Consider the following 21,369-nt stretch of genomic DNA (forward strand, 5'->3'; position numbering starts at 1 on the left):
TATAAATCAACTCTGTTGCATCACATTGATATTTATTTTAACATCAACTTTTCTCAATGATAGATTATCAAAGTGTGAAAAGTTTTACCCTTTCGTTACCCGTCTATCGAAAAAAGAATAAAAATGATATTTTAATTAATAAACTTTAGTTACCTGCACCCCTAGGTAAAATTAAGAGGTAAATACAATGTCAACAACCCCATAAATCAGTATCAAAATTCCAATGATACCAAAAAAAAGATACAATGTAAAGGTAAGTAAAAAAAAAATGTATTACAAAATATGAACATTTGCTTTTAATGTCCATTTGCCAAAACATTCTCATTCATTAATAAATGGTGCTCACACATGAAATGTTATACACAACCATCATATGATAAAAAGGAAGTAGGCAACCATATAAAAAACATTATGACTACCACAGATTAAATTTCTATTTTACATGTGGACATTTACTCTTAATGATTACTCGCATTTTTTTCTCAACAAAAGACCCCAAAAATATATAGATGAATTATGTCCCTTTCTCCACTATCAAGTCAGTCATTAAAAAATATGACTAGTGCATTGTTTATAATTTACAGAATACTCTATTATACTTGCATACTGAATTTTACAAGAATCTCAAGAGGAGAGAAAAAATCATTTTTTCTGAAGTTGCTTGGCTGATGCTCTGGTTTGCATTCTTCTTTTTTCTGCAAAAAGGAGATTTGGTTTGGGTTGAAGTAGCTGTTGTTTTTGGCGGTGTTTGTGTTTGGACGGACACATTTTGAGTTTGCCTAGAGGTCTCTGGATAGGTCATGTCTGATGTTTGGGTGGACGAACTGGTATTCGTTGGGTCAGAGGTCTGTGAGCTAGTTGCGTTTACTGACATGTTCGTCATCTGAGATGCATTCAACAGCTGGTAATGTTGGTGAAGTTTTGCCCTCAGTTTGATGATGACAACAATAAGAATTTTAGCTGCAACTGTTATTGTAACAGCCCATGCCAGAAAACCTATTTATATAGGAAAAATATATCAATTAAAAGAAAATATTTGATGCACAAAGAGAAAAAAAAAATGATTGCTTTATCATATATACCTTTATCTTATAATGTGGACAAAATTAAACTATATGTTAAAATATTTGATCTTAATTGATATCATTAAAGGAAAATATTTAATAAATGCCAAGAAAAAAATGATTGCTTATTATATACAACCTTTACATTTTGATGTGGATGAAATTAAGCTATATTTAAAAAATCTGATCTTAAGATCATTTTAATTTCTATCTTTTTTACATTACCATTTGACAAATCATCATCATCTTCCTCAACACTGTTGGGCACTCCTGAAATAGGAAGTACTTTTAATTTAAAAAAAAGCAGGTAGAATGAGAAAGTCATCGAGTCCAAATTTGATAATAGAATAATCATATGTAATTGGGTGGATAATACTTGCTCCTAAGACCTTATCTAGAGATAAACTTAGTGCTCAAGAAGACATTGTCATTTCGTAAAAATGGGAAAAAGAAATAATGCAGGGGTAAACTACATCAAAATAATGCCTAAAAATATGAATGCAATTTTTTTTTTTTTTTTCTTTTGAAAATTCTAACCTGTGACCATATTTTGTTTGGTCAACAAATTCCAGAGTCTCTCTTTGGGTCTCCATTGTGTAGTTGTTTGTGTTGAAACTATAAAAAAAAAATCAACAAAATTAAATGCAATAAATAATTATAAAATTTTTTTTAACTGTGACTAAATATCAAATGCTACAATTTCATAAAAGGTAGTTGTTCACAGTTGTTAATGTTAATATTGAAGTCAGAAATCTGAATTTCAGAACCAAACAAAATGATAAGTTTCATCTGGTGATTTTCTATTTTGTTATTTCCCAATGGTCCTCACTGTTTACAAAAGTGCTTTCATTGAAAACTGGAGGGCGTTTAATTTAGACTTTGTATTGTCGTGTGAGTACCAAAAGCCTTACCTTTCTGAGGTACTCTTGACACTTCTGTTGACACTTCTGGACCTCTTGTACTTGCTAAAACAGAGATAATTACAATGTATACAAGTTGTATCTCATGTTCTTTGTGGGTTCTTGCAATAATCAGTGTCACTTGACATCTTTTATTCTGCTTACCAATGGCTTGAAATGAATGGCCTTTTTGCTGTATGCGTTCTAAATTGATGGGTATCTTGAGATAATGTGTCATAGCGACAGTGTATTATTGGTATACTCATCTGTGTGACTCTACTTATTTGTATTTGATAATGTACCCCATTTGTTTTACTTCTTACAAAGTAATAATTATCGTGACTTACGTGTACGTCGCCTTTCTGTTGTCTTTCTCACGCCAATCACGCGAAAGGGTTCTGTAAAAGAATTCAGAGGGGGCGTCTCAAAATATGAAAAAAATCTTAAATTTTCGTGTTTTTTTAGAACATAAACATACGCACACACAAGAATGGTAGGTAGTATATCTTTATACAAATATTCATCTGATCATTGATAATAACAAGCTGGCGAGATATTAATTTTCTATGCTTAAAACTAATATGTATATTTCTCCGAGATTTTTGGTTCAGTCTGTATTTGGGGTAACGAACCCGATGATATTGTGGAGTAAATATTCCCACAAATACATTATACCACAGGAGTCTTAAGTTTTTTTCAATAATAGAGTTAAAATAAAATAAAATAAAAAACCCACACACCCTACTAAAATAAAAACACGTGTTTTCTATTAGGGTGTATTTTTTAGCTCTATTATTGAAAAAACTTCAGACTCCTACATGTACATGATTATGCACAGTCACTAGGCGTGCATAGTTAAATTTTCTAAATTGTATTGAAAAGTTGCTTACCACAAAGTGAGTTCCTAGACTTCAGAGGTCTGCGAGGGTGGATTCGCACGGCGCTCGGGTCACCTATTATTGTCACTTTCTGTAGGTGACACGAAGTTACGTAAACATCTCTCACCTTAGCAGAAAAAACCGTAATTTCTCTACAGGGGAGAGTGCATGTTTTTATTGACTTGGAAAAAGTTAAGCCTACTGTGGAAACGCAGATTAAAACCAATAACATGACTGTAGCCATTTTCGACTTAATCTTATCTGGGGTTCACAATCTCCAAATTAGTCTCGTGAGGGTTGACCAATAAAAATCACGGTTATATCATCGTGATGCTGAGGACTAAGTTTGGTAATAATAATATAGTGGCGGATCCAGGGACTTTTTTCAATGGGAGGGAGGGGGTGGGTTCCACTATTATTTTTGGTTTTAGAAGAGGATGGGGAGGGTTTCACTCTCCAAATGCGTTATTTTTACCCTATTTTGTAAAATTTTCTGACGAAATTGTCCCTCTGAATCCGTCAATGTATACTATATACAACATACACATTATAGGGCTAAATTTGTATAAAGACACACATATATATTTTTTTTTTATTCCCTCAGAAAGTTACTTAGTTTAATTTAATGATTTACACACTAAATCTGTGTATAATTCATAGCTTAGGACATGTTAAAACAGTAATTATAAAACAGCAATTATCAGGTCACATTGTACTTCTGCGCAGGTATGTCGTGACAGAGCGGTATTTTTGAAGCCAGAATAAATTTACCGGGTTAAATTAAAACGAAACATACGTCATATGAACATGATGAATTAGGTTAATTACATATGCATTGTCATAGTGCGTCGTCACGAAGTGTCAACCTCTTAATTCTCTTAATTCTAAAGGATATTTTATTTTTCACATATCAAAATTAAAAGTTAAAAATGGAAAACTCATACAAGTTAATTATTACCGCCTCCCGGAAAACCCTTTCCTTCAATCACCTCGCGATTTTCATCTTTGGAGGGTATAAAGATGTGGAGGACTGTGGTCATTACACATCAAGGACCGAGATTAAAATCAACATGGCTGATGAATACCTTCCGTTTTCGTAAGTTTTCTTTAAGTATGTCTAACAATCGTTTCTGTTTTTAAAAGCAAAATTAGCTCAGAATCTGAATTCCTTTATTTATTATTATTATTATTTGTAAATGCACTACATTATACGCTGTACTAGTTTGATGCATAGCACATACATGGCTTAAAATATGCACAGAAATGCAAAATCTGTCGTTCTTATAGTCCTGTCGTCCATAGCTTCCATTCCAATCAAATGTATTTTAAAAACAATTTGACTAGTTTATTGATTTCGTACGGTCAGAGATTTTATTTATCTAAATTTCATTTAGCGGATATTTTAACAGTCCAGTCGGACGTCTATTCAAAAAAAAAAAAAGAGCGCCCGTGACAAAATTCATGCGTCTCGGTCGGTCGGACGTACGGCTATTTCAAACGCTGAATAAGTAAAGATTCAGTTCTATAGGAAAACACCCCATGATTTCATTTTGTTTTGTTTTTTTTACAGATTAAAAGAAATAAAAAGATAACATCCTTATGATGAATAACAGGATAGTTATTTTTTTTTAAATTTTTATTTATTAATTTTTCTTTGGTAAGTTCAATTCTATAGGACAAAAACCCACAAGAAATAAAAAGGTAACACCCTTACGATAATAAATACGATAATTATTTTCATTTTATTTGTTTTGGTAATAGTGATGAAACAGATTTTGAGCAGTTATTGGAGAGTTTGGATGAATTTACAACGCAGTAAGTATTTTGTAATTGCATTCTATGTTGTAAGATCTGACTAATTGTGTATTGAAAACGTTCTCTTCTTTTTTATACGCTGCTTTCAAATCACTTTTTTTTTTGGTTCTTTTTGTTCAGTAGAAAAAAAGGACAATAACAAAAAAAAAAAGAAAAAAAAAAGAGGTTAACTTATTGTAATTTCATTATTAACCATTATCCTTTATATTCTTTTTTATCTTAAAGGTCTTCCTCCACTCTTCTTAAAAAAGAAACACCATCTGAAGCAACAGGGCCTTCTCTTTTAAAGACTCTGCTAACGAAGAATGTAAATGTAAAACCTACATCAAAAGTGGAGACCCTACCCACACATTCCCTCCCTAAAAAAAATAGCGAGGGAATTAAAAAAAATCCTATGACATCAGAACTACCTCTGAAAAGGTTAGGATATCTTTATTCTTTGTTCATATTTTACTTAAAGAATATCAATGATAAAAATATTTATTATTAGAGTAAATATATTTTTGTATAAATATTTTTTTTAGTTACGCTACAACTACAAGTAACTTTAGCGGCTCGACATCGCGATCAGTGCATGATGAAAATTACCCCCCTCCTCAACCAGAAGAAGACACAGTGATTAATGTAGAGGACTCCATTCTTACTACACTTCGGTAAATTTAATATACATGTATATAGAAAAAAAAAGGAATATAATCATGCTTTTATTCCCGTATATTCCGGGGTTCTTTTAATCATTCTTTTTTTTTTAAATTATTTTTTTTTTTTAAAGACGGAAAAATCATCAGAAGTTGAGAGCATTGGAAAAAAAATTATATGAACCAAACGTGGTTCAGGTAGTTGCGTCCAGGGAGTTCAAAGTCCTACAAAAGTTACAGAAGAGGATGTCTGATGATATGGAACAGAGTGAGATAATAATAAATTATCTCGCAGACAAGTATGGTGAACCAGAGAAGAAACGCGTAAAATTTACAACTCTGCAATAAGGGAAAAACTATTCATGAAAACAACGCCTTCGAAAAAAGATTTACCCAACCACAGATCATTTCGGATTACCGGAGAGTTTCAAGTGTTCGAAGTGTTACAGGAACGGGTATCACAAGACATACAATTTATAATGAAAGAATTACTTCTCAGTAAACGGAACATAAAGAACATTTTACGGGTTGATAGTGAAAATTTCTTTTGTATATAATAGTTACTATTCTTATTTTGTCAACAATAAATCTCGTAAAGAGCTTTGTACTATTTTTTTTTTTTAGTTTTGTTTTTCTGTCTTTGAGAATTTTGAAAAACTGGGTAATAGTAATACATGCACACTGAATTTATCTTTTACATAAAACTTAAATATAGTAAAACACGTACCTTAAGAGTATGAAATAAGAACCCTGGCTTTCTCCAAGTCTCCCTGTACACGCTCCTGTATACGAGAAGTCCCTTACATCGGTTATATATGTATGTGCCTGCAGATGGTTTGACCTCAGACTGTTTTGAGTGTGTCTTACCTTCAGACATTTATGACCTTGTTTACCCTTGATCTTATACCGTCCTTGTGTCGACTTCTTCTATGACCTTGTACTTAGACGATCCTGACATATATCGTGACTTATTTGGATGCTTTATTAGCCCTCAGACGGATAAGATGCCCTCAGACTTTATGACCTTGTTCTTGACTTTGGTATGACCTTGACTTTGGTATGACCTTGTCCTTGACTTTGTTATGACCTTGTATCTGACCTACTTTGTGACCTAGTATTTGACCTCCTTTTGTGACCTTGGCCTTGACCTATATAGGTGGGGTCATGATGTCATTGCCTGCAGAGCCCACAGACTATACCCCTCACTACTCTCGATATCAAGTTTCATTAAATTTATTTCAACACTTGACTCGAGCGAAGACACTAGACATCTTGCAACTTTACTTTTAGTATTTACTCGCATATGTAATGCTTGGAGCAAGTTCATCGCATCCCTTACTATTACCGATGATGTTGTACAGAGCACTGATAATTTAACCGAGGTCCCGTGTCACAGCAGGTGTGGCACGATAAAGATCCCTCCCTGCTGAATGGCCATAAGCACCGAACATAGCCCTAAATTTTGCAGCCCTTCACCAACAGTGGTGACGTCTCCATATGCGTGAAATATTCTCGAGCGGGACGTAAAACAATATTCAATCAATCTTGACGAATTCAAACTTGTACATTTTCTAAGTTTAATGACTCGAGTGAGCAATGCTTTATTCATTTGCTGAAATTAATAATAAAACGATTCTTTGCAAAATAAAATTTCATGTTGAATACTAATATCTGATATCAAAGTGTTTTTCTTTTTAGTAAACCAGAGCTCAGAGTCAAAGTTCCACAAGTTGGCCATATCCACTGAAAGAATAGAGGAGGTCTGTGAAGTCACTTTAACAAGTATAGCAGTTGACGACAGTTTTATAGAGAAAAGGTCCTCATACAAGACAGCACATGTCCTCATACAAGACAGCACATGAATTACTTGGTGCGGAAGACCGAGATGTAGTAAAACTGCTCAAAGAATTAGAAAATGAAAAATCGAAAACCCAACAATTAGTGAAATTTACAAATCATTGTATTCATTTAGTTAAAAGTTTTCGGAAATGCAACTTCTCCAAATTGTAATTATTTTTCACCAGTGAACAAATTAGTGATCCATTTCTTTTATAGGTATTTACTTTCAAGTATTTTCATGAAGTACATGTATCAATGGCAAAAAATACACGTAAGCTTTCGTTTTTCCACATTGTCCAAAGAAAAACAATGTCAAGGAGGGAATGTCCTGGTTGTAAAATACTCTTTTCAGTCAGGCATTTTGATCAACATGTACTAGATAATTTTAAGAACACTAAATAGCCTGCTTGAAATCAAAATCTCTTAAAGTTCCGATATAATTTTTGATGCTCCTTCCAATGAGAATCTTAGTGCAAGTTGTGACGATTTCTCTTCAGATGAAAGAAATTTTAGAAATTCATTTTCAAAATTAAGGATTATCTCCCTTGTGCATAGCTCTTATCCTTAAACGAATTTGGCTACACTTTTTTGGCACTCTGATTTCCCCTAAAATAGCTCTTAGAGCCTACAAGTTTACTGTTATTATGGATTTAAAAAATTTCGGTTGAACATCACTGAAGAGACATGACTAAATGGGGCGGTCTTTCGGATGAGACCGCAAAAACCGAGGTCCCATATGCTCGGCGCTTATAAATGGCCTTTGAGCAGGGAGGGATATTTATCGTGCCACGCCTGCTGTGACACGGGACCTCGGTTTTTGCGGTCTCATCCGAAGGACTACCCCATTTAGTCGCCTCCTACGACAAGCAAGGGGCAGTGAGGACTTAATTCTACTGGAAGCTACACTACATCGACCACGAGAACGGGACATATCAGTGTACGTTTTATTACGTCAAATTCAGGTCCAAACGCAATGACACTCTCAGAGATATCACTCGCAACACAGAAAGATGAAGTTTTACAATCTGTCATGAAGAGAATATCACGAGGTGATTGGACCGCCATAGACGAAGATTCTGATTGATTTCCCGACACGAGTGATGGACTTTCTATCGTTAATTACGATGAAGGCATTATTTCTCTGTATCAAACAAAAATCATTCCTCACATTCTTGTAAAAGAGTTGTTGACCTCGCCCATGAAGGTCATCAAGGCATAGGAATGACTAAACAGTTTCGGACAGCAAGTAGAAACTAAAGGCAAGCACACAGTCAAACAACATGGAACCCCTCCAAATGACACCAATTCCGCCCAAACCTTGGACTCATTTGTCAACGGATATTTGCTGACCTTTTCCCTCAGGGGAATACTTGATGTAATGGATGATCATTCTATATTTCCGGTGGTGGAAATTGTTTATTCAACATCAGCTCGCACTGTCATCCCTGAATTTGACAACATATTTTCTGGATGTTGTATATTACGCAGATACGTGGAACACCAAAAAGGTATCGTCGCACCTGTAGCAGCTGATGCGAATGTGCCCAATGCCCATTAATCAAGCCCTTTTGTTCTAGTAAGCAAGCGAAAGAAACCACAACTGGGGGTAAAACCAGGCTCCAAGGAGTATAGTCTGTCGATGTATCGTTTCTGCTGTGATTTTCGTTTCCTGAATTCCCAATCACAGCACTTAAGGTAGGACATACCTAACTTACAGGAATTGGCAGAATCATTACATTATGTAACAACAGGTAACACAGAAAATGTCAGACTGCGTTATTCGGCATCAATTCAGCAAACTGATTTTTCTCCAAAACAGTAATAGAGAGAAAAGCGACATCAACGTGTACGAGTTAACAATACAATGTATTGAATATAATCATTAAGTCAGACGTGAAGTAATTCTATTGCAGATGTCCTCATCATCTCTCTCACTTTATGATATATTTTGGATAGAGGTTAAAAATGTAACAGGTATAGGCAAGTTCTGTGTTTGATGCCATGTTTATGCATAATTACAATTACAATATTATGTACGGTCTAACAATAAAGGCAATTACTATGAATTATTAAGTCAATCGAGAACTATTCGAGTTTAGATGACTAGGTAGTCCGTGTGCATAAAGACTTCTCAGTAATTTTCAACAATAATACATAGTAACAGGCCATATAAACTATAACACAGCTACTTGTAAGCTCTGCAAATCGTTTGATACATGAGTGAAATGGCGGAAGAAGGCTCGGTGGTCGTGGCTATTTTTAGACTATTCCTTTGTCTGAAGAAAAAAAAAAAAACACCGCGGAAAGCAAACTGCTATCGAGTCTGATATTGTAATGCTGTCACTTAGACTGACTTTATGAATAAAAGGATTTCTACATAACAACACGTGCTAAATACAGGACGCATCACTCGGAAAGACTCTTGAGTTTCAGTGTTTATTGATAATCACATTAAGTTTACAATTTAATAGAATGTCAAACTTAATAAAGAAATTTTAATCATTACGACCAATTATGTAAAAACTCTATTTTTAAAAATATATCGAGAGAAAAAAAATATGGCATTTCTTTTTAAAGAAGTCCACCACACCAAAAGCACCCAAATGAATAAGGTTCGTATATATACGAATTCAGATTTTTGTTGAGTAAACTCAGGTGACCTATTGCAATAGTTTATTTGCCAATTATCCACATCGTAAGCGGTATTATTTTTGTGGATGTAAGCGACAACCGGAAGCAGGACATCGCACCGGACAAACAACCACGATTGTGACGATATAGCGTTAACTATATCTCATCAAATAACTATGCCAGTGAAACATTGCTGTTATGGAAATTGTATTAGTGACTCTAGATATATCGGTAAACGACCAGAAATGAATGGTGTCTTCTTTCTACCGTTCCCGAAACCAAAAACACAGTTCGAAAAGTGCCAACGATGGGTTCGGCTTTGTGGGCGAAAATATTTTGGCGTGGAAAATATAACCAAGGACACCTATATTTGTTGTAAGCATTTTGTGGGTGAGAAGGGGCCTACTACATCTCACCCAGATCCCTTGCCAGCCGCAGCTACGGAATTTGAACGGAAAAGATTATCCAGTAAACGCAAGAGGAAGGCTCCTTCAGAAAGAAAGAATGAAACACCTGTTACTAAAAGTAGAAAAAGACTTATTTATGAGGAACCCGAGGAAGACTTGACTCAGGAAGCAGACTTAAATGAAGGCATCGAGTCTAATCACCAGGAATTTGGAACATTTGACCATATTTATTCAAAAAAGAAACCAGAGACAGGGGAATTTATTACAGAGCCAGAGTCTGAAGAAACTGCAACTTCAATCTTATGGATGCCTGAAGCTGATGTTTATATAGGTAATATTTCAAATATTTCAGTACTTTTTCAGTAGATTATAGCAACATTTTTACATATACATATATATATTTTTTCAAAATATGAAATCCATGTACCCTTCCTTTTGCATATATAAACCCTAATTTATTTTCTCAAACCTGTTATTGAATCGCACTGTTATTTTTCTTGCCTTACTTGCTAATAAGTTATAACTGTACGGTGTAGATACATGTATATATGAAATGGGTGAAAAAGTATGTTTTAAATGAACCTGTAATATTCTATTTCATTGTACATTCTTTTTTCTTTTTACCATGTTTACAGACCTTACAGAAGATGTTACAGTAGAGGTGACAACATCTTACTGTGATTCACAGACTCAAACTGACGATAATGCTATGGTTACCAGTGTCGATACAAAAGAAGTACAAGTGCAGACAGAAATTTGTTTGGATAACTTATGTGAATTTACAACTGAAGATTTCCAGAAACACACCAATATCACAAGAAAGTTATTTATGAAATCAGTGTTCAAAGATGACGAATCTTGTAAATTCTACACAGGTACAGTATTTTCATGTACATGAACTAACAATTTTGGAAATGAAATAACATTTGAAACCTGTTCTGCTTTTGAAGTACATTTACATTGTAAGATTCTTATTTCTGAAAATGGGTATTGTTTTTATTCTGTCACAAGAAAGACGATGTATGTTTCTTTACTTTTAATGGCAGAGAGACAACCTCCAGGGAGGGTAAAATACTGTAAACAAAAATAAGATCCTATTACAACAGGTTCTGCACAAAAGATAAGTGGCATGGTTTATAATAAACATGTAATATGTTATTCAGAACATATCTACACATTTCATGCTAAAGATATCAAATTTCAGTAAATCAAGAATAACATGCACCAAAAGCTTTACAAAGTTATCAAAAATCTTGAATTCTAAATACACACACTAGAAGACTTATAAAATATTGATACTGATATGTGAAAACTTAAATGTAATCATCACAACCTTTGAGAAAAAATTTAAACTGTGAGCAATTTACACAGAGCGATTTACATATCGAACACGTGAAAGGTCAATATATAGTACGTTCAGAAAATAAGCGAGCGTGCCCCATTTACACAGAAAGAAAAAATAACAGCAATGAATAACATCATTAAAGATCTATCAGAGATAAGATAACCATGAAATATCAATTAATCAAATTTAGACAATATAAACTACCTGCATGTCATGATATACTGGCTGCTTATCACATCGGGGTCAACAAGTGTACAATAACAAATATGCGTATGCATTCTTAATATGACTTGCATTTAACATAAAAGTTAATAAAGAGATTAAAAACTTACACTTTGGTGCCATGAAGTTGTGGAAAGTTGGAAGTCAAAATGCATGAGTACGGGTACCATGCCGTGAACGTGCTGGGAGCTTTTTGTAACATACAAAACAAAACCAATCCCGGACAAATATAAAAAAAAAAAAATCCGGAATCCAGCACACTCCCGTCCTGATTTTTATAAAAAAATCACTACATCAAATTCAATATGCTAAACTAGCAAAATCATACATACATAATACATAAAATCAAATATCAGTCATTATCCATGAAAATTGAGTCACTAATCATCTGAAGATACCAACAGGACAAGATCGACTACGGGTCGAACGAACACACAAATCTTGTTTTCCTTATAGAGTTTGATTTCCACTTTCCTGACAAGGAAATCGTCACTTGGAAAAAGTTTCGTCACTATTGCCATAGGCCACATGGATCTATGAAAATCCTTCTCTCTTACAAGAACAATATCACCGACATTCAAGTTCACTTCTGGCTGCTTCCACTTTCTCCTGACTTGAAGAGATGAGATATACTCTTTCGTCCATTTCGACCAAAATTCATCTGCTAGACCCTGAACCAGTTTCCATTGACTACGTAACATATCCTTGGTCCCAAACTGTGGAAACGGGCATGTATCGTTTTGACCTTTCTTGTGAGTCAACAACACTGAGGGAGACAGAATTTCTGGGTTTTCTGGATCTGTTGAAATGGGCAGCAACGGACGAGAATTCACTATCGCTGAAACTTCAGCCATCAAGGTCACTAATGAATCATGAGTTAGTTTATTCCTATCTTGCATGAGCATGTTATCCAGAATCCTCCTACAGGTCCCTATCATACGCTCCCATGAGCCTCCAAAGTGAGAGGAATGAGGAGGATTAAACTTCCAGGAAGTTCCATAGGTTTCTAGAGTTTTTGCGATTCTTCCATCCTCAACAAATTCTGCTTCAATGCCCAAGTCCTGAATTGCACCCACAAAGTTAGTGCCCCTATCTGATCGCAATAGTTTTATGGGTCCACGAATTGCTACAAAACGGCGGTAGGCATTGATGAATGCTGCACTGCTCATCTCATCTACTACTTCCAAGTGAACTGCTCTTGAAACTAAGCAAGTGAATAAAATTGCCCATCTCTTTTGCTGAGCTGATCCACCTCGAGTCTTACGCTGGAGAACTGACCATGGTCCAAATGTATCAAGACCAACAAAGGTGAAAGGTGGTCCAGGAGATAATCTGTCCTCCGGAAGATCTGACATCTTTTGAAATAGAAATTGTCCACGACACTTTCGACAAGTCACACAATGACGAATAATAGAGGACACAAGTCTCTTACCGCCAATCACCCAATAGCCCGATGCACGGAGAGCTCCCTCTGTCATGTGTCTGCCCTGGTGATGAATTTTACCATGAAAATGTCGCACTAAGAGGATAGCAATGTGATGGTCTCGGGGAATGATCACAGGCTGAGTGTTGATGGAAATAGCCTTTCCATGTTTCAATCGTCCTCCAACTCTGAGAATGCCATTTTCATCTTGTACAGGAGCAAGAGGAAGAATTTTGGATTTGTTTGACAAAGAACGTCCAGTTTGCAAAGAATTGATTTCATCACCATAAACTTCCTGTTGTACTAGTTTCACAATAAATTGTTCCGTTTCAGCTCGTGTGGGTTTGCTCTCATTGTGAAGTTTCCTAATGAATCCTTTCAGAAACATGATAGCTCTCACTAAACTGTTCCATGACGAGAAAAATGAAAATCTCTGAACCCATGTTTTGTGGCTGATCACTTTCATTTTGTTCACTGATATTTCTGGGCGGACCTCAGTATCCTCTTGAGGATTTACAAGCTGAAATTCACTAGATGGTAATTGTACATGTATGTCATTGCGCAAAAGGTCTGGACCCGTTAGGTAGGTTGAATTCACCAAGTCTTCTGCATTGATACGTCTCGTTGCAATGTCAGCAGGGTTACTGTCTGTTGGAATGAAGTACCACTGCGTCGGAGAACTAGCTGCTCTGATCCTATTCACCCTATTGGTGACATACACATAGAACCTCCGTACCTCGTTTGACAAATACCCCAACACTATCTTGCTATCTGTGTAATAGTAGAAATCCTGTGAGGGGATGTTCAAATGCTCTTTCACCAACTCTGCAACTGCAATGGATAGAACTGCTGCGCAGAGCTCAAGGCGAGGAATGGTATGACCATGAACAGGTGATACTTTTGATTTGCCCAGCAAAAATGAAACATCACTTCCCTCATCTGATATCAGTTTTAAGTATGCTACCGAAGCTATTGCGTCCTTAGATGCATCACTGAAGATATGAACCTCTCTACGCAAAGCTTCATGAAATGAAATTGCAGAATATTGGCGAGAAATTTGAAAATTCTGGAGATGCACGAGTGATGTGATCCACCGTTCCCATTTCGATTTCAATTGAGGCGGTAACTCTTCATCCCAATTTACAGGTCCTGAGACTGACATCATTTCCCTGAGAAGCAATTTCCCATACAAAGTCATGGGGGCTGCAAATCCTATGGGATCAAACAGACTATTGATCACTGATAACGCACCTCTACGGTATAGGGTTTGTTTTCTGTCGACGCTCTGAACACAAATCTATCAGTAGAAATGTCCCATGATAATCCTAGACTGCGCTGAATTGGCGGAGTGTCAGATCCAAGATCCAATTCCTTGAGATCTGCTGACAAATCATCTGATGGGAAATTCTGTAACACAGTTGTGCTGTTCGAGACAATCTTATGCAAACGCAACCGTCCTCCAATTTCTAACGCTTTCTGTGTGCGCTTCATGAGATCAATTGCCGAGTCAGGATCTGGACAAGAAATGAGTCCATCGTCCACATAAAAGTTTTTACAGACAAAATCTCGGACATCACTGTCTGCATTCTCAACGGATTTTCTGAGACAAAAGGTTGCAACAGATGGAGACGGAGAGTTTCCGAAAACATGGACTGTCATCCTGTAGTCCATCAACGGTTGTGAAATGTCATTATTTTCGTGCCACACAAATCGTAAATAATTGCGATGAGTTTCGTCCACCTTGAAGTTATAAAACATGTGCTCCACGTCAGCTGTAAGAGCTATAGCTTCCTTCCGAAATCGCAAGAGTACTCCCAATAAATTATTGGTTAAATCCGGTCCTTTCATTAATACGTCATTCAAAGACGTTCCCCTGAACACTGCTGACGAATCGAAGACGACTCTAACTTTTCCAGGTTTCTTGGGATGATAAATTCCGAAAAACGGTAGGTACCATTGTTCACTAAGTGTTGGCAAAGGTGGTGCTACCTCAGCATGACCGTTTTCGAACATTTTTCCCATGAATTCAACAACGTGTTTCTTCTTGACTTCATCTTTCTGGAGTGAACGGTCTAATGATTTAACACGCTGCAAGGCTTGAGTTCTGTTGTTAGGCAACAGCTTTCTATTTTCGCGAAAGGGAAGTGGTGCAGTCCAGCGATCATCACAGTCCTTCGTAACCTTACTTTCCATGAGACTTATAAAAAGCTCGTCTTCCACTGATGGACCAAGCCTCTCATCCTGTGGCGTTTTCTCGAAGATCGAGTTTTCTTTGATGGTTAACGTGTTAACACATGGTTCCAGATAGGTTGCTCTACCATTAGCAAGAATGTGAGTTTTGCTAACTGTGATTGTTTGAACAGATTCACGTCCATGGAGAGCTCCAATACAAGATTCACCAACCACAACCCAACCAAGAGGTAATTTGTGAGCGTAGGGTAAGTTATCACCGCCTAACCTCTGATCCACAACATGGTGTGCTTGTATAACGTCACGACCTATCAAGAGTTCTATGTGTACACTGTCATCAACTGGTGGTATGTACGATACCAAATCACAAAGATGAGGAAAGTTTTTCACTACTTCCGGAGAAGGTATTTCATGTCTATTATTGGGAATGTCTGAACACTCGATAAGAGATGGAATCTTAATCCTGACACTATGATCTGCGGACTCAACAACATAATTGTTGCCTTTTCTGCCAGTCGCGGAAACTTTCCCTGAACAGGTTGATAAAGTGAAGTTTATGTGTTCCGAATGATCATCAAAGTTGTCAAACAGTTCCGGTTTTCCAAGGGAGTAATTGCTTTGATCGTCGATCAATGCGTAGACCTTGCGAGCCTGCATGGTTTGGTCCTCATTGTAGACATACACTTGTAGAATTTTTGCGCATGACTTGCTACAAATTTTGTCAGTCCCACAAACCTGTGTACATTTTGTATTAACACCGGTCCGTGACTCCCCTCCATGCCGATTGTCATCTTCTGTAAGATTCTCATCCTTGTTATGAGAGGGTTGCTGTACATTTTGAACACGCAATACATGAAGTCCAGTCGGGTGACTTGTCTGATTACAAACATCACATCGGATAGTCTCTTGGCATTTGTTCTTGGTGTGTCGTTTCAAACTGCAGCAACGGAAACAAAGTTTGTTTTTCTTTAGAATCTCCATTCGCTCTTTCATGGGTTTCTGACGGAAAGTCCTGCACTGATTCAAATTGTGGTTTGTGTTGTGCACGGGGCACATCAATTTGTCCTCAGCTGTAGAGTTTGTAGAAAGTTCCGTTTTCCTTGCGTTCACGCGAATTTGGGGTTGATTATTTGCTGACTGTTTCTGAGAAGATAGTGTGCTAGTGTTGTACTGAAAACTCGGGTCAGTGCGCCATTTTGCCATGTCGTAGATGAAGTTGACAAAATAACTGAACGGAGGAAATAGCATTCCATGTTGATTTTTGTAAGTATTGGCGCGAGATGACCACTTTTCTTGTAGATTGGTCGGCAAGCGAGATACTATTTGGTTTACTCCTGTGGATGAATCATACATTGCAAGCACTGAAGAATAGAGCGGGTTGGCCTTGACACACTGAATTTCACTCAAGAGGTCGTACAAATCATAAAGTCGTTTGCTGTCAGCCGGAGTGTTTGAAAGCTTTGGGAAGTTCGTAAGTTTGTTTCGTAAGCACGCTTCTATCAATTCAGGACTGCCATACCGAATGTCAAGTCTATCCCACAATTTGTGTAATGCATCCACGTGATTTCCTGCACTGGCCGTTTTTATGCATTCAGCCTGCCTGGATGAATCTGGACCCAGCCATTTGATCATGAGATCCAGTTCCTCTGATGGTGTAACTGCAAGTTCTAACATTACAGCTTTAAATGTTTGTTTCCAAGACAAATATTGGATGGGACTATCATTGTATTTAATGAGACGCGAAAGCACTACATCTTTTCTGGCCATCATCCTAGTCATTATCTGACAAAGTTCAACCTGCGAATTGTCTACATGTGGCATCATATTGACTGATGTGTAGCGATTACCGTATTGTGATCCTGAGGTTTGAGTAGTCACCGGATTTGGCTGAGACGGTAAACTCGAATATGGCACAAAGGTAGGCGTTTGAGTAGTCACTATAGAATTTGCCTGAGATAGTATACCCGAACGCGGCATAAAGGTTGGCACTTCAGTATTTAATAAGTGATTCGGCTGAGGCAGTATGCTCGAATGTGGCACAAAGGTTGGCGCTTCAGTATTCAATAGATGATTCGGCTGAGATAGTACGTCTGAACGCGGCGCAAAGGGTGGCGGCAAATCATACACATGACTTGTTTGTGATGAAGTTGCAAGCAAGGGACTAGAGTGTACCATGGTTTGCGTTGGTTGATATGCTGTACGCCAATTTTCATTCATAGGTGTGGAACATAAATTTGCCAATGTCGATAAAGGAACAAATGTTTCACTAGACTGCATAGATGTTTGCACAGTTGACGTGAATGCATTATCAGTGAATTGCACACGAGGTCGCACAGCTGATGTGAACGTGCTATCAGTGGACTGTACAGGCGGTTGCACAGCGGATGTCAAAGTACTTGTAATTGCTTGCACAGGTGGCTGAACAGAAGTGTTAGTGGAATTCACAAAATGTTGTTGAATAAATTCACTTGTCCTTGCTTGTCGAGCTTCAGTAATAGATTCTGTTTCTATATCATCTAACTGTTCTGCATTTTCCATCACATTCAGTGCTGATTGTAAGGCTTCGGTTTCTTGTTGGATTTCAAGTAGACTGATTTCCGCTTCCAATGCTGCCTTTTGGGTCATAATGGCAGCTTGTTTCTCGACGTATTTCATTTTCACTTTCGCAGCCTCAAGTGCAGCTCTTTTCTGAATAATCGCAGACTGAGTAGATGAAAGGATTGATCGGCCTGATCCAGATTTAACGCTTTGTCTGTCACAGCTAGGATCTTTTGTTGCAACTTGTGTGCGTTGAGTGAGAACCTCGGTAACAGCCCTCGTTACATTATCTCTTAATTTCAAATGTGAAATCCTTTCTGTTTCGCTTTCAACTGATCTGTGTTTTACAAGAAAGTCAACATAATGATCTGAAAGTCTTTTAAAATCACCACTAGCTTGTTTTATCTGCTTATGTACCATCTCTGCATCCGATATTTCTGGATATTCCTGAAGAGTGGATATTAGGACATCAATTTCCTTTTGAATATGTTTTATTTCCCGATCATATTTCCTGCATCTGTCCATGAACAACTCGGCTCCAGCCTCTGTGAGTTTCCTTTCCCGTTCCATAGCCATGTCGAAGTTATTTTACTATTCTGTCACAAGAAAGACGATGTATGTTTCTTTACTTTTAATGGCAGAGAGAAAACCTCCAGGGAGGGTAAAATACTGTAAACAAAAATAAGATCCTATTACAACAGGTTCTGCACAAAAGATAAGTGGCATGGTTTATAATAAACATGTAATATGTTATTCAGAACATATCTACACATTTCATGCTAAAGATATCAAATTTCAGTAAATCAAGAATAACATGCACCAAAAGCTTTACAAAGTTATCAAAAATCTTGAATTCTAAATACACACACTAGAAGACTTATAAAATATTGATACTGATATGTGAAAACTTAAATGTAATCATCACAACCTTTGAGAAAAAATTTAAACTGTGAGCAATTTACACAGAGCGATTTACATATCGAACACGTGAAAGGTCAATATATAGTACGTTCAGAAAATAAGCGAGCGTGCCCCATTTACACAGAAAGAAAAAATAACAGCAATGAATAACATCATTAAAGATCTATCAGAGATAAGATAACCATGAAATATCAATTAATCAAATTTAGACAATATAAACTACCTGCATGTCATGATATACTGGCTGCTTATCACATCGGGGTCAACAAGTGTACAATAACAAATATGCGTATGCATTCTTAATATGACTTGCATTTAACATAAAAGTTAATAAAGAAATTAAAAACTTACACTTTGGTGCCATGAAGTTGTGGAAAGTTGGAAGTCAAAATGCATGAGTACGGGTACCATGCCGTGAACGTGCTGGGAGCTTTTTGTAACATACAAAACAAAACCAATCCCGGACAAATATAAAAAAAAAAAATCCGGAATCCAGCACAGTTTTGTTTTTCATTGGTTTGATTCTTTAAGTCTGAAGAGAAAATCATCGCATAATAGCATTATTAATTTGAAACATTGTGAGACCATTTCATTGAATGACATGTGCATTAATAATATTTTTTAATACATTTTATTCTCTTATCATAATTGGATCTACTGGTATTTTATATGAAAAAGGAAAATACATTAACGAATATGTTTTAATACACTCTGATATCATGAAATAATTTTTTTTAGGACTGACAATAGCAATGCTCACTTATGTGTTCACATGGCTGCAAAAGAAGGCAGAAAAACTCAACTACTGGAGAGGTCAAGACACAACAGAATCTAAAACTGTAAGACTATTAAAAGAAATTTAACTTGATAGAATAAAAGAAATTTAAATAAAAAATATTTAAAAGAATTGAGACTTGGAATATTTGCACTGATAAGTCTTGATAAAAAAAGCTATTTTGATTCTCATCTTAATCCAATAAATGAGATCGAAATTACATAAATAAGGCTATAGTCTATTATAATATTTTCTACAATAATAAATTCCCTGTTAATTTACATTGTTTTGCTGCTAGCTACTATTCAATTATTCATTCAACAATCGCTTTATTCATTGAACAAAAATATTTTTCAAAATGAAGGTTATCGGCCATTGGAATGAAATTTTCAGCACGACCACTTTGAAATATTTTGTCTTGCATAACACTAAACCTGTTGAATCTGTCCATAACCTTTTTTTTCCAGACCATTAAAGTTGGACCGAAGAGGAAACTAACAACTAAGGAGGAATGTATCATAACACTTGTTAGACTGAGAAGAGGCTTTGATGTGGAAGTAATAAGTGATTTATTTGGAGTGTACCCATCTCAAATAAGTAGAATTTTCACAACTTGGATCAATTTTTTGTACGCAGAATTGAAGTTTCTTATTTCATGGCCATCCCGAGAACAAATTGCTTCCAATATTCCAAAGGCATTCAAACATTTTCCAACGACAAGATCAATTATAGACTGCACAGAGTTCTTTGTACAAAAGCCAAGTCTGCCCTCTTCTCAGCGTGTAACATGGTCTCAGTACAAACATCACAACACTTTTAAAGCACTAATTTCAATTTCACCTACTCGAACTTTCACCTTTATTTCCAAATTATTCACAGGAAGTATTTCAGATCGTCGCATTGTTGAAGAGAGTGGCTTTTTGGAGAAAATAGAGCACGGTGATGACATTATGGCTGACAGGTTTTTTTTAATACGTGATATGTTAGCCAGACGATCTGCCACTTTAAACATACCACCGTTTTCTATGGGAAAGCAGTTGAGTAGTCGTGCTGTAACAAAGACACGCAGAATTGCAAGTGCTCGCATTCATGTGGAGCGTGCAATAGGCAGGTTAAAAACATTCAAAATTTTGCAAGGAGTTATGCCTCTTAAACTGCATGCATTGTTTGATCAAATTGTAGGTGTGTGTGGAGTGTTATGTAATTAAGATACACAACTAGTGAAGTAAAGTTAATAAATTAAGAAATGCAAATTGACCAATAAAGTTTCATCTTTTTATTGTGACATCATCATATATTTGTATGGTTAAAGATACAGATACATTGTAAATGCAATATCCATTTAATGAGTTTACATCATTAAGAGTCAATGTAATATGAAATAAATGTTGTTTTATAAGCTCCTAAAGATTAAACAATAATTGCAAACTTTTATGAATAAATGTTAATTCAGTTCAGATATTCAAACATTAACAAATCATTTTGACATAATAATGGACAATTAGCCAGCAACTGGATTACACTCATTATTTGTACTCTTCAAAAGATCACGGAAAATATGTGGAACCACATAAGCACTATGAAATCTATTAAGTTTATTCACCATATCGCAGAAATATTCCTCATCAAATCTTGCTGTAGAAATGTGAATACCTTTGTTTGTGTAAATAACTAAGTCACATTCAGTGTAATTATATACACCGAGTTGTCCCTGGATTTGTGCATAATAAGGACAAGCTTTACTTACTTCCCATTCATTGGTTAGTTTATTAAAGGTACAGTTT

The 21,369-nt window shown here is 36.1% G+C and overlaps 2 protein-coding genes and 1 long non-coding RNA gene across 3 annotated transcripts; 2 read left to right on the forward strand and 1 right to left on the reverse strand.

The window, feature by feature from the left end:
* Positions 1-4,546: 4,546 nt before the first annotated feature.
* On the forward strand, positions 4,547-5,906 carry LOC130049381 (uncharacterized; the record flags this gene model as incomplete). Its single annotated transcript, XM_056146837.1, has 3 exons — positions 4,547-4,656; positions 4,882-5,076; positions 5,181-5,906. Coding segments are annotated over 3 exons (438 nt in total), but the record flags the coding sequence as incomplete, so codon positions are not given.
* Positions 5,907-8,535: 2,629 nt separating this feature from the next.
* Positions 8,536-20,833, forward strand: LOC125660761 (uncharacterized). The gene is made up of 4 exons (XM_056147985.1): positions 8,536-10,502; positions 10,807-11,046; positions 19,549-19,649; positions 20,053-20,833. The coding sequence occupies exons 1-4, from the start codon at positions 9,941-9,943 to the stop codon at positions 20,791-20,793; spliced, it is 1,644 nt and encodes a 547-aa protein (XP_056003960.1). The 5' UTR covers positions 8,536-9,940; the 3' UTR covers positions 20,794-20,833.
* Positions 11,193-11,989, reverse strand: LOC130049843 (uncharacterized). The gene is made up of 2 exons (XR_008798183.1): positions 11,849-11,989; positions 11,193-11,245 (listed from the first exon to the last, which is right to left on the reverse strand). It is a non-coding gene; the product is annotated as an uncharacterized LOC130049843 (long non-coding RNA).
* Positions 20,834-21,369: the final 536 nt, after the last annotated feature.

The sequence above is a fragment of the Ostrea edulis genome, chromosome 8 (genome assembly GCF_947568905.1).
Source record: "Ostrea edulis chromosome 8, xbOstEdul1.1, whole genome shotgun sequence".
Taxonomy (NCBI): domain Eukaryota; kingdom Metazoa; phylum Mollusca; class Bivalvia; order Ostreida; family Ostreidae; genus Ostrea; species Ostrea edulis.